Genomic DNA, 13,670 nt, shown 5'->3' with positions numbered 1-13,670 from the left:
CCCGCCCCTCCCTCCGCGCCCCGAATGGTTCCTCCCCCTCCGCCCCTCCTCGCGCCGGCGGGGGCGGGACGCGCGAGCGGCAGAGGGAATCCCTCGGTTTCCCCTGAGCGCGCTCCGCTCTCGCGAGACCTGCGCCGCTCTCCGCATGCCGGCCGGCGGCAGGCTCTCGCGAGAGCGGCGCGGTTCCCACGCCCGGGCTGTTGTGTCTGAGGGGAGAAGCCCGGGCGCTGAGTGGGCGGTGCGCACCGCCCCCCCCCCCCCCCCCCCCCCGCCCCGCGCGTGTCTCGCGGGCCCGCGCACGCGCGCTCTGGGCCGCGGGGAGGGGGGCGCTCTCGCGAGAGTAGGAGTTTTGGCGAGAGTTTGTGGAAGATGGCGCCTGTTGTGACAGGGTGAGTGCGGGGCGTTCGCGGCGCCCGCCGGAGCCGCCGCCGCCCGGGGCTGCCTGGGCGAGGCCGCGCCGTGGGCGCACGGAGGAGGCGCCCCGGGTGCCGGCCCGGCAGCGGCCGCGCTCTGCGGCCGCCCCGCGGCGCGGCAGTCCCGGCGGGTCTGGGCGCTCACTTTGCTTTCCTTCTCTCCGGCACGGACACGCCGGTCGGGACTCCGTGCAGGGTCAGTGCTCGTCCCGGCTGCTTGGGAGCGGGTCCCGCGCTGAGGGCTGGCTCCCAGGGGAGCGCCGGAGCCCGGCCGGGAGGGGACCTGGGGCTGGCACGGGCTCTTCTCCCTTCTCGGTCGCCCCCGCTCGTCCCGCCGCAGGCGGGGGTCCTCCAGGCTCCCCCGGCCACGGACGGGGAGCGCTCGGACAAAGGCTTTTGCTGCTGTGGTTGGAAGTTGAGCGCGGGGCCCCAGCGCCCCTGGCACGGCGGGCCCGGCCCGGCGCTGTCACTTGGCGGCCGAGCGCTCCCGGTCGCGCCGAGCGCGGGCGGGCTCGCCGCCCCTGCTAGCGGGACACCCGTTCCGTCAGGCTGGGCCACCGAGCTTCCCTTTCTCTCCTCTCTGCGCACCATTCCCGGGGCTTTGTTGAGTTTTAGCTGCCTTCCTTCAAATGCTGCGGTGCTGGGAAGGGTAGCAGCCTCCCTACGCCACTAAGCCACGCTGGATCATAATGAATGGTAGTCTCCATCCCTTTCAGCCACACTGGGTAATACTTAATCATGGCTAGCCAGCTGCAGCATGTGTCACTGTAATAAGTGACACCCTCTTAGCCACCTACAGCTGATGAATAATAACAGACCCACTGCTGGTGTACAGTACGCAATCACACCTGCAGTGTCACATTGCACGTTGCCATCCTTGCCACATCTTGATTGCTGCTGCTTATTTCAAGTGCTGTATCCTTAATTTTGGACTACGCGGAGCAAGTGTGACCTCCCTCTCTGAGGGAAGAGACAGGAGAAGAACAGGCTGTTTCTGTACTCCACCTGTTTGTTCCAAATGAAATCTTGTCATGTCAAAGTACTTCTAGGTCTTTCTAAAACGTGAACCTTATTTTAAGATTTCACAGTGTGTCTGTGACCTTCTGTCTTCCCTGTGGGATTACATTGTCTGCAGCATTGGCTCTGTGGTTAGAGAGCAACAGCCTGCTTGGGGGTGGGGTGGAGTTGTTGGTTGATGCTTTTGTTCTCATGAAGAAGGTAGCATTATGGTATTTTGTTGTTTTGATTAGCTGCAATAGTGTTTCCAATTCTTCACTCTAGTTTGTCAAAAAATAAATTGAAGCTTTTGCTTGATTTCCCTCCTGATGGAGGTATCTTGTGGCCGAAACACAATTTCCCAATTAAATGTTCTTTAGGGAGGCTAATCTTGTTTGTTATGATTCCTGGAGTGTACTGGTTTAGAGGTTGGACTAGTTTAGAGGTCGGAAAGAAGGGAGCAAATACTTTTAAAGTTTGCTATAACTATTAGCCTGTGCTCCAGTTAGCAATTAAGTTTTTCCACGTTTCTATTACTTTAGTCATCTGAATATTTGGGTTCCATTTCCTTTTGTTTATTGATTATTACATGATTGTCAGAAGTGTTGTCATGTTTGTGACATTAGTTTTATCCTTTTCAGATGTCTGTTAAAATGTTGACAAAACAACTGTGGATTATTTTAGAAATAGTGATCAAATAATCAGAGCAGTAGAAAAAAATACCATTTTAACAAGAGTGAAATAGTTGTTTGTAGTTCAGGATTTTATGCTGCATTTATTGTTTAAACCTATAAGTCAAATAATTCTCTGGAAAAATAATTTTGTTTTCTTCTTATTAAATACTTCCAGCATAGGTAAAATGAAATATGCTAACTTTTGTAAATGTTGTAGATATATTGCATGAAGGAGCCTGATTTTTAATTTTTTTTTATTAAATTACTTGTTTTTGCAGTATGGTTCTGATGCTGAGTTGTCTGTGTGTATTAGGATTAAAAATTGATGATACTCCAGTAGCTGATTTATTTTTTTTCCCAAAATAGTTAGTATAAGGAGTTTTCTTTCTGGACTGTTCTGTAAAAACTTACTTGGACAGGGGAAAAAAGGTGTTTGAAATTAAAAGCAATAGCTGAAGAATGTGATATGCAAGTCCTGCATTGTGTTTGAATGGGCATCACATGAGCGCTCAAACTTTGAGGTAAAGCTTTTGGCTCTTCTGCAGTCAGTGTTACCTGAATGAAAAAGGTTGGGTTTTTTTCCTCTAAAAACTATATGCTTAAGCCAAGTTTTGGTACATAGGTTTATGCATTGCTGGAATGGAATAGTAGGAATTTCCTGCAGCAGTTTTGGGGGGCAGTCAGAGTTTGTTCCTGCTTTGTTGTTGGCAGCATGTGGCACACTCGTGCTGCTGCCTCACAAGGAGGGTTTTGATTAAACTTGTGCATATGTGCAGTGTGAGGAGCTAAACTCCACAGTGTCAGCACCAGTTACAGTGAGAAAGTAAACAGAAACATCAGACAAGTAACTTAAAAGGAATTACTATTCACAACTACTATTTAAAAGAAGTGGATAATTTATGGCTGGGATTATAGGATAGTATTTTTGGGGTTTTGTGGAGTATTTTTGGTTTTGGTTGTGAGCAATTTAGGGAAATATCATTTTAAGATGACAAAATTAATGAAAATGCTTCTTTAATTATGTTTGACTGCAAACCACTTGTTTTTAAGTAATAGTTATACTGCAGAAATACCTGTGGGCATCCATTAGTTTAACAATTGCTCTGCTAGGTCTGATAAAGCCATATGACAGAGAAAATCTCTAGTGCCGTGAACTTAATTTTGTAATTTTACAATGATATAAAGTATGCAATGGTGTCTTCTTAGTAGCCTGGGACAACCTGATCTTTAAAATAGTAGAAGCCAACTCAGATATAACAGATAGAAATCATAAATAGTAGGCATTGTCTTAAGTACTCAATTACCGGTTAAAACCTCTGTAATAGCAGTATGCAATGTAGCATTTGGATTATTTTTAAACAGGTTGAAAAGCCTTGGAAAAGACAAGAATACTTTGAGTAGGCTTATTGCTGGTATGATGCTGGTTTTCCATAGGCACTGTACAGTAGAAAATTGTTTTAGTCACATTTCTAAGTAACAAGCTATTCAAGTTCCATGTCTGAATTAGTCATCTTGGAGTTCAGTGTTTAGGAGGGTTTCCTGACCCAGAATGCTTAATGATTTAAGGGTGAGGGAAGACTCATGAGCTCTGTGATGGCACAGGAGAATGTTTGGCATCAGTGCTGTGGATTTTAGTGTAGATGTGACAGCCATCTGGTCATTTTATTTCTTTGTTTTCAATGAGAAATAGGAAAAAAAAAAAACCTTGTAGGAGGTTTTTGAAAGAGGTTTCTGCTTCATGGAGCTCTCCCTACCACAAGGGCAAGAGAAAAGAAGTTCAGAGGTGAAAATATAACAGTTCACCAGAACTTTAAGCTCATCTACATCCTGATTAGTAATTTTAGAATGAGGACCTTGACCAGTGAGGGTCTTGAAGTAAAGAGTGAAGTGGATGCTGCTCAAGAAGTGAGATGGGGAAGGACTCGTGTGATCTGGCTGTAGGCTAAAAAAAACTATCGAGAGAGGAATGTTCATAAGGATCAATCCTGGATCTTGAAAGATGAAGAAGATTGCTTCACTATTTCAGGTGTGAACTTCTGTGGTCACGTGATAACATTTCAGCTACTAAAGGGATATCTTAGTGATGAGATGGGCATTGCTAGGATCTCAACAGCAGGTTATTTCTAGAACCCACAAAGAACCTGGATTTGAGAGCTAATGCTTAACTAAGTTCAGGACTTGCAGTAGTGGAAAGGAGACTGAAGGAGTGGGGAGTGAATAAGACCTGCTTGTTGTCTGTGCTGGGGCTGAGCTGATAGTGAGGCATCAGTGTGGGGAAAGAGAGACTCAGGCTGGGGTGTTGACTTGGACAAGCACAGGAGATAGGGAGTAGAAAGAATATTTCTGATTGATGGCAGGTAGTTCATAGTTGAATTTGAATCCTGGTTCTGGATAGAATGAAGACAGATGGAAAGGGATGCAAGACCAAAGCCTAGGAAGTGATTCATAAAATAATACAGGTGAAAGAGGAGGCTCCTTCAGGAGGATGCACTGAAAGAACAGTGAGAAGGGATGAGTCATGACAGCAGCAATGCCAAGAGAATGAGGGAGAGTTATTTCTGGAAAAGAAGCATTGCTGGTAGTCTTGGGTGATTTGACAGGTCAAGGAAGATAAATACATATTGATTCTGAGCCTCATCATAGGGTTAGGCTGCAAGAGATGTTAGCATGGTTTCAGTGAAGCTTAAGGAGTGGAATCAGGATGATGTAGACTATAGGACTAGAATTCATGGATGAGTTCTTCAGGCTACAGTTTTACTGTCACTGAAGGTTTAAACAGTGCTTATTAAAATTTGAGTAGTAGTATAACTACAGCTATTGTATTGTGTATATGCACCTGATGAGTGTTAAAGGTTGGGAAAAACTTGTTCACAATCAAATGAGTAGATGGTTTTGTGTGACTAACATTTAAATCGCTATCAAGGAGCAAGAGCTGTCAAGTCAGACTATTGGGAAATCCTTGTGAGCACTGTATTCTTGAAGGAGTCTTCTGAAATGCTGGCAAATACTCTTTTTAATCTTTTAACCTTCTGCTTTCAGTAGAAGCAGTTTTATGGAGTTAAGGTCTTAATTTGGATTTTATTTGCTTTTGCTGTTTATTCACTGTGTTAAGTACCTCTTTGTTGTTTGACTTATTCTGGTTGATAGAGAGCACAAAGAAAGTTTGAAAATAATCTTTCTATAGCTTGATTTCTCCAAAAATAATCTGTAGACTATTGTATTTGGCATAGTATGTGTGTGCTTGCTACAGCCAATTAAAAGGCAATATCCTTTGCTGCTATCTCTTTGCTAAAATAGTTCTCTTTTAAGTATTGTTCCGTACTGTGAAGTGCATAATGATCATGGCTTTGTGAATGAGAGTGAGTTTCTTTCCTCTGACTTGCAAATTTCTATTTTGCAGTAGTAGTTTATTTTAGGACTCTTTTTCATTATTTTGAACTCCAATTTCTATGTTTTAAAAATCTGTGAAAAGCAGAGCAAGTAGCCTGTAGGTGTGTATAAAATCTTTCTAAAAGACGTGTGGTGCCTTCACAGGTAAAGGTTTTGAGGAGAGGTTTTGTAGTTGCTAATTCATTGTTGTGAAGTTTACAGTTGTGGTGCAATGCATACCTGTTCTGCTTGGTTTTAGAAAAACTTGAAAAGATAGGTTGTCATTTGAATTTTTAAAATACATATTTAATACAAACAAGTATTCTCTTATGAAGTTTGTTAGAATCTCACTTGGCATGAAGAATGTAGTTTATGCACAGTTTCAGGACTCCGTTTTCTGTGTTTGTAGTACTTCCAACCCTAAATTGTTTGGATGTTAATTGCAAGCACGTTATTAACTGAACTAAATGGCACTAATGTGCTGAAATACTGCCTCTCAAGAGCATTTCACAGGAAAGGTGTATTTTAAGTGGTTTTGTTTTTTTTTTAAATTTGATATTTCAATGTTTCTAAAAATTGAGCAATTGTGTATGCTGGCTTTTATAGAATTACTTATTTTCTTTTTTATGTTTAGGTGAAAAAGAGAAAAAAGTAAATGTCACTAGCTGTATTGTCAGGTGAAATCTTAATTCCGTTGACAAAAGTGGATATGCCTTTTAAGTGAAAAGTATTTCAAGGCAGTTTTATAATTATAAATTATATTCTTGATTTCAGTGAACTTCCATTATTTTTATGTGGAAATACTTACAGCATTATAATGTCATACACTTCATCCTTACCTTGAACATAGTTGCATTAATTAACAATTAAGATGATATGTAGTAAGGAAATCATATAGAATTTTGTTTATCTTTTTTAATGTAAAAATTCAGAAAAGGAAACAGCCAATACATTTCACTGAAGAAGAAATTATTAAGAGAAGCAGTTTCCATATCCCTATATTCTTACTGAGTCTTGGAAAAGTAAGGGCTAAACTTAAGAGTTTCTTATTTCCTGGAGCTCTACTTATGAGATGTTCTTTACTCATATTTTGTGTATGTATTTTGTGGTTGCTACCTTTTACAAAAAAAATTAAGTAACCTTTACAATCTGAGGAAACTCTTTTGTCACCTTTGCTATGTCACATCACAGCCATTTTTTCAGAGCCTGCTTATACTGTTAAAAATAATTTCATTTTCTAAAAAATACTTCTTGCTCTTCAACTCCACTTTAGTTATCCAGATGGTGACATATGGCCATGTATCTTCTTGCTCTTATGCTTGTAAATGTATAAACTACATATTTGTGGTGGTAAATTTTTTACCAAGAAAGAAAAGAATGTTAGAGTTTCAGTATGTACAGTGTGAGAAGTCTCTTGATTAAGCTTGCAGATTGAAATCTTTACAAGAGACAGATGATTATTATATATATAAAATATATTCCAATATTATGTATTTATTAAAATTATGTATAAAATATAAAGAGAAATTAAGAAAAACACTGATTTTTTTGTATTTTTTAAAAGCTTGACTGATCTGTAAAATTTTATCATAATATGTAATTGTTATCGTGTTCTACTGTTTGCTTAATAAGATTTTTTTAGTGAATGACATGCTGCTGGGACATGATTTGTTCTCTCTAAAGCAGCCTGAACACTTTCTTCAACAGCTTGTGTCTTCAGGAAGCGTGCGAGGCTCTTTTTTGAGGATGTCTTTTTATGTAGATAAGCCTTGAACCATTTGTGTTGAATTGCAGTACGTATTTCCATCGTTATTTAAACTGAGAGAGGCCCTGCGGGGTGATCTTGGCTAGTTAGAGGGCTGGGCCATCACCAGATGTGAAATTTAACAGGGGCGAGTGCCAGCGATGGGGCAGCTCTGGATGTGCATAGCCTGGGGAATGGGGGCTGGAAAGGGACCTGGGGGTCCTGGCTGGCAGCAAGCTGGACATGAGACAGCAGTGCCCTGGCAGCCGGGAGGGCCGAGCGTGTCCTGGGGGCATCAGGCACAGATGGCCAGCCAGGCAAGGGAGGGGACTGTCCTGCTCTGCTCTGAGCTGGGACAGCCTGACCTCCAGTGCTGGGGGCAGTTCTGGGTACCGCAGTAGGAGAGATGTAAGGCTCTTAGGGAGCATCCAGAGGAGCACTGTGAGGATGGTGAAGGGTCTCGAGGGGATGTCATGTGAGGAATGCCTGAGATCAGTGTCACTCAGTCTGGAGGAGACCAGGAGGAGACCTCACCACAGCCTTGAGTTTTCTCACAGGGGAAGCAGAGGGGCAGGCACTGATCTCCTCTCTGGTGACCAGTGATAGGACGCAAAGAAATGGCCTGAATTTATTCAGGAGAGGTTTAGATTGGGTATTAGGAAAAGGTTCCCCAGAGAAGTGGTCACAGCACCAAGCCTGACAGAGTTCAAGAAGCATCAGGACAATGCTTTCAAGGCGCATGGTGTGATTCTGGGGTTGTCCTGCACAGCGCCAGGAACTGGGCTTGATGATCCTGGTGGATCCCTTCCAGCTCAGAGTGTTCCATGAGTCTGTGATTCTAAAGTTGTTTACATGCTTCACTTGGCAAACATGAAGACCTTACAGTGGTTGTGGTTATGGTATAACTTTTCTGCATTTATTTCTCATTCTGGAGCAAGAGTTTATCTCCATTTTGCTGTACTGCCTGACTCGCTTGTATGCAGTGGTATTTCATCAGTGCACTGAAAATCGAGAACACTTTCTCAAATAGGCAACAAGCTCTATTGGCAACTAATAATTTTTAACGGCTCTGCGTGAGATCATATCAGGATCTTCATTTAATTTTTCTACTTCTTGTAGGTTAGATTAAAGGGTATATACTACAATGGATCCTAGTTGGTATTTTGGTTATTAATCTAATTTCTTACAGTTATTTGAGTAGAGGAATGAATACCAAATTTTTTTCCTTTATGAGTACAGACAAATATAGACATTTTTCTGAATGTGTCAGAAAAAAGTCTTTCTACTTTTGTTCTTGGTAACATTGCTTGGTCTGTAGGACGTTTCCTCTGCACTTTGTTTTTTTCAAAGCCATACTTGTGGCATATTTTTAGTGTGTGGTGTTTTGGGAGATTACCAGGAAAGTTGGTATTGAAATGAAACTTGATCAGACTGGTGTGAAATTCAGAATTTTCCAAGCCTAAAGAGGGAATTGAATTGTGCAAAATACTGGTCCCCAATTTTTGCCGAACCATAGAAATGGCACAGAATAAAAGATACTCTTCAGAAAATATCCTACTTCCTTTTCCTGGCAGCTCTTATTTTTACTCTAATGTAATTTTGTCTGGAAGCAGTGGCAAAGGATCTTGCAGGCAGTGTTTGCAAGTTGCAGATTATGGATTGGGAGCTACCAGTGTAGAAAAGAAGGTTAAAGTTGTTTGTTTAGCAGAAGAATTTGTGAAACTAAGCTTTTATCAGTTATGGATTACAGGGGAGGTTGTCTTGGTAAGGGGTTTTACTGCTTTCAGTGGTGATCTTACATAAAGGGAACTTCAAATTTAAGGTCTAGAGTCTTGGAGGTGCTTGTGCACACTCTTGAGTTTATGCCGTTGTGGAAGAGTTCTAAGGCCAGGCAGAATAAATAATAATTAGCCTTACTCAGTTATTGTTGTTGTTCCAGCCGTCTGCGTAAAAGCTCCTCATGTCCTGAACGTGAAAAAACAAGCACAAAACCCCAGTGACTTGCCAAGGTCAAACAGATTCTGTGGAGAGGTGGAAATAGAATTACTATCTCCTGCCTCTGTTCTTGTTCTTGGTGTAGTTATGGGCTGTTTGCTGGGTTTTGACAGGTGACATCATGTTGTCTCTCCCAACTGCGGCCGTGAAAGCTGGTCAGGAGAAATCAGACTTCCTTAGGTTTTTCATCTGCATAACAGAAAGGTATGGTAAATAAGACTTGAGTGACTGTATTCATCATTAATGTGTTCTGGTTATAGTGGGTGACATTAGAGTGGGCACTAGAGAGATGCTGCTCTTACATAATTGAGAGAGATGTTATGGTCAGGGCATGACCAGTAGATAAATGTGCCATGTAATAAAATGAGGTGGTGCTGCAGTGTGCTGTTGCCATGTCTTTATACTGCAGGAGAAATTATTCTGTATAGGTACTTATTTTCAAAATTGAAAATATTTTACTGCTTTCCAAATCTGCCACCCAGTTCTGGTTTCAGTGATGAATGTCAGAATTCAGAGAAGAAGAGGCTTGGTGAGAGACTGCAGTTATTCTGCGTGTGCTTCTTTTCCTGCTTAGTTTTGTAGTAGATACACAGTGATGACTAGTAAAATCCTCAATAACATAATATCTTCCAGAAGTTATGGGGATATAGCAAAACTATTTTGGACACGTCTTTTTGTCCAAGTATTTTTTTTTGCCAAATTCTTTTCTTCTGCCGTTCAGTACTTCTCTGTCAGCATTTGAGTTCTGGTGTTGTTGGTTTGTTGTAGTTTTTTGGGGGTTAGTTTGGTTTGGTGGTTGGTTGGTGTTTTTCTTGTGGTTTATTTTTGTTGTTTGTTTGTTCGTTTGTGTGTGGGGTTTTTGTTTGTTTTTTTAAATTTTCCTTTTGCATTCCAGTTTTCTTTTATTTGCTGCTGCATGGTTGATGTTGTTTTTGGTTTGTTTATGTGTGCATTACAATCTTCTCACTAATAAGTCCCAGAGAGCAGTTAATCAAAATAGGTATTTGGGATATGGCTTCCTCTTTGAAAGAGGCTTGTAGCACTCCTGATGTATTGTGACAAATTGTTTTAGTCAGCACAGATGATACTGATGTGGAATTCTGATCACAATATAGAAGCTCAAGGGATCTTTGTTTAAGTACTAAAGTTACAAGAGTGCCTTCCTCTGTTAATTGTTTTGCTGTTCATTATGGAGGTAATGTGTCTCTTAGTTTGTTTGTAAGAGTGATAGAAGAATGTGTTAAGTAGAGAGAAAAAAACAGGCAGTTCTCTAGAGCTAAAGCAAATTTCTTGCTTCAAGAGTCACCTAAAGCAGGAAAGGCATGAAAACCTATTCTGATAATCTGTTTTAATTAATAATATAGATGTTGGCCAGGCTCATGTTCAGTTTTGATAATACAGTAAATAAGATTAGTGTTCCCAGTGCTTACGTTTAGATAGCAGCACTCTCAAAATACCAAGAACTGTGTTAAAACAAACGTGAGAACTATGCCAAAACAAACGTCAGAACTTTCTGCCTTTTTTAATTATTTTTTTTTTTGCAATGGGCAAAATACCTGTATTTCACAACAGTTAGCAGGCAAAACAAAAGAGCTGTTATGAAACAACGTTTAAAAAAGGTTTTACTGAGTTTTACTCCCAGTCAGCTGGTGGATAAATCATACTTCAGATGGTAGCAAAGGAAAAGTAGACCAGGCCTTTACAGTCAATTGTGATTTTTAAAGACTCCTAGAAAGTACAGGGCAACTCCTGTTACAAGATCCCTTGTGCTGTAAGGGTAGTAGTCATTCTTTTTGACTTGCTGCATCTGCATGTGCCTTTTGAGACTGCAGAAGGTGACCTCAGAAGATATGCTCAAGGTACCTCTGAAGACAGAGTATGAAGCCTGTCCTTATGTGAGTGTTCCTTGAACATAACCTGAATTTCCATATGGAAATAAAATATAGAAGAAGAAAAGCTCTAGGTATATCCCTCGTTTTTCTAATGTTTCTGGAAAAAAAAAATCTTAACTTTTTTTTGATTGTTAAATACTTAGTAAATAATCAGAAAAGCGAAACTGACCTTCCTGCCTTAATGTCTCACCATATTGCTGGATGGCACTTAGAGTTAGCAGTAGGCTGGTTAGGCTTGTCAGTTTGCTTAGTCATGAAAGTAGTATTGGATCAGGTTAAATTTAAAAGTTTGTTTTTCAGTTTGACTAGTTCTCTGAAAAAAACTGAACCATAAGTGACAGACGTGTGTTTGCCAGAAGGTATTAGGCAGTGATGAATATTCTATATATAAAGATAAGAGACTTCTTCACTTACTGAAAGTTTTCCTCTGTTGTTAGGATTCAAATTGTGGATATTGTTGTTGAAAGTACTCAGCAGATTTTGCTGGTGACACTTCAGATATTTTCTTTGTTGTGTTCAGTATTCTACTTAACGGCCCTGATTGTAGAATAGTTTTTCAGTAATGAAATTAGATTTTTAAGATGAAAAATACTATTCTGCCATTGCACAAATTGCATTCCTAGCTAATATTGTATTTTTTTGGTTTGACATTAGTTGAAAAACATATATAGCCACAACTTGACATTTCTTTTCTCTGATTCATGTTTATATCTGGTCAATTCTGCTTCCTCTTGTTACATATATAAAACATACTGAAATAATAGAGGGTATTGTATTTTGCTTAGTTATTTTCAGTTGTGTCCTCTCCTGAATTTTGTGAGTAGCCTCAATTAGTTTTGCTTCTGGATTTCCTTCTTTTTCTCTCTCTTAAATTATTTTAATGGAGTAGCACACCACAATACTTTCCCTGGTTGTTTTTGGGCTTTTTTTTCCTGTGAAGTTTCTTTGTAAGCCCCATTCTCTTTGTTCCTGGGCAATCCATGTTCACTTAGGTTTGTCCAGAGCTGTACTTTCAGACTGTTTCCCAACAGTGTTGTTCCTTTTTCCCCCTAAATGTTGCTGTTACTAGCCCTAAGGATTGTGGTGTACTCAGAGCATCACCACAACCACTATCTACAGAGCAGAGAAGTCACTGTTGCTACTGAGATAACCTAACAACTGTATGTTTTAAATCCAAACCCTATTCCTTACTTTTGAGAACTTGAAACTTTGCTTTGTCTGTGTCTTGGATCATGAGAGGAGATGTCTAATAAGCACTTGTAAGCAATGTGTCTCCCCCCTTAAGGAATGATGAGGATGGGAGAGAAAATCTAAAGAATTCAAGAACCTGAGATATCTCATGTAACAAAAGACAAAACATTGATACAGAGGGAGAAGCATAAAATTTAAGTTATACTGGTAAAGCCAGAGAAGGATCCTTGTTACTTTTGTGAAGGCAGGAAATATATTTTGGGAGGGGAAAGAAGACATAGTGAAGGATTACTTTATTTTGTAGGAGTTGTGTTTTTTGCTTTTATCACTCTTCTTTTGAAATTGAAATTGAATTTTGAAATTGATTGAAATGTTTCAATCCTCTTCATGTATGGGAAACTACTACTATATTTTTATTCTTTTGCTACTCCAAAGAGAATGGATAAAATAGAACTTTGAATGGATACAGACTGCAGTGTGTTGCTAGTGGCTTTGTAGGGTGTATATTGAAAGCTGTGAAGAATTCTTGCAGGACACTTTGTTCTTATTAGCATGGCATATTTCTAAAGCAACAGAACAGGGAGAAAACTTTGTTTGCTTTCATCACTTCAAAAACAATCCTAAGCTGAGACCAGGTTAAATTCTGTAAGTAAGTAAGCATTGCCCAGAAAGTGGTGGGTGTGTCTGTGTATATAGAGACACTTAGAAGTGTTTGTTATACAACTTGGATTTATATTTACTATACAGACAGATTCTTCTAACACAAGATGGGTTAAAAGAGCATGTGTGACATTCTGCATAAAATAGTAACTTTTCTTTTTGCCTGGTTCAGTGGTTGAATGCAAGCATTTGATTTGCTTTTCTTAATACCTTTTCAGAACCCTACAGAAATGGTATCATACCAGGGTGTCTTAATACAGGTTAAAAATTACCAGTTTGATAAGGATAGTTTTTTTACACTTGTTCTCATTATGGAAGGCATTTTTATTACATCCTGATCTTGTCTGTTCTTGCTTAAAAATATATATATTTGAAAGATTACTATACAGATATTCTGGAAGTAGATATGTAACAATGATGCAGTGTTTCTTCAAACAGTGAGCCTCAGTTTGCTTTTGCTGATTAAACAGCTCATGTAGGCCTTTGTCTAAAGCATTTTCCCCACTTTATTTTGGAACAAAATTAAGAAAGTCAAACAGATATCCTTTGGATATCAGACTTGAATAATTGTTCAGCCAGCAAGGCTAATGTATGCAACCTTGCTGCTTTGGTGAAAGGTTTTTTCATGTGGTAAAAGGAATCTTGAAACTCAGACTGGTCCATACTTGGAGAAACAGGAAGCAAACACTTAGCATTGTCCCAGATCACCATTGCTCTTTCAGTCTGTGGCATCTTC

The 13,670-nt window shown here is 40.3% G+C and overlaps 1 protein-coding gene across 3 annotated transcripts in view; it reads left to right on the top strand.

The window, feature by feature from the left end:
• The first annotated feature begins 327 nt into the window (after positions 1–327).
• Positions 328–13,670, top strand: part of RBPJ (recombination signal binding protein for immunoglobulin kappa J region) — a 53,224-nt gene continuing 39,881 nt past the window's right edge. Inside the window, exon 1 of one of the 3 annotated variants that reach the window (XM_039698789.1) lies at positions 328–389. In XM_039698789.1, coding sequence (XP_039554723.1) covers positions 370–389 — 20 coding nt within the window. In that variant the 5' untranslated portion in view covers positions 328–369. Of the gene's footprint in view, positions 390–498; positions 610–9,024; positions 9,396–13,670 lie in introns of those variants that run through there. The other 2 variants (XM_039698790.1, XM_039698788.1) reach the window with 2 other exon arrangements.

The sequence above is a fragment of the Passer montanus genome, unplaced genomic scaffold, assembly GCF_014805655.1.
Source record: "Passer montanus isolate IOZ18808 unplaced genomic scaffold, ASM1480565v1 scaffold13, whole genome shotgun sequence".
Classification (NCBI taxonomy): Eukaryota; Metazoa; Chordata; class Aves; order Passeriformes; family Passeridae; genus Passer; species Passer montanus.
This window is presented reverse-complemented; position numbering and strand designations above follow the sequence as displayed.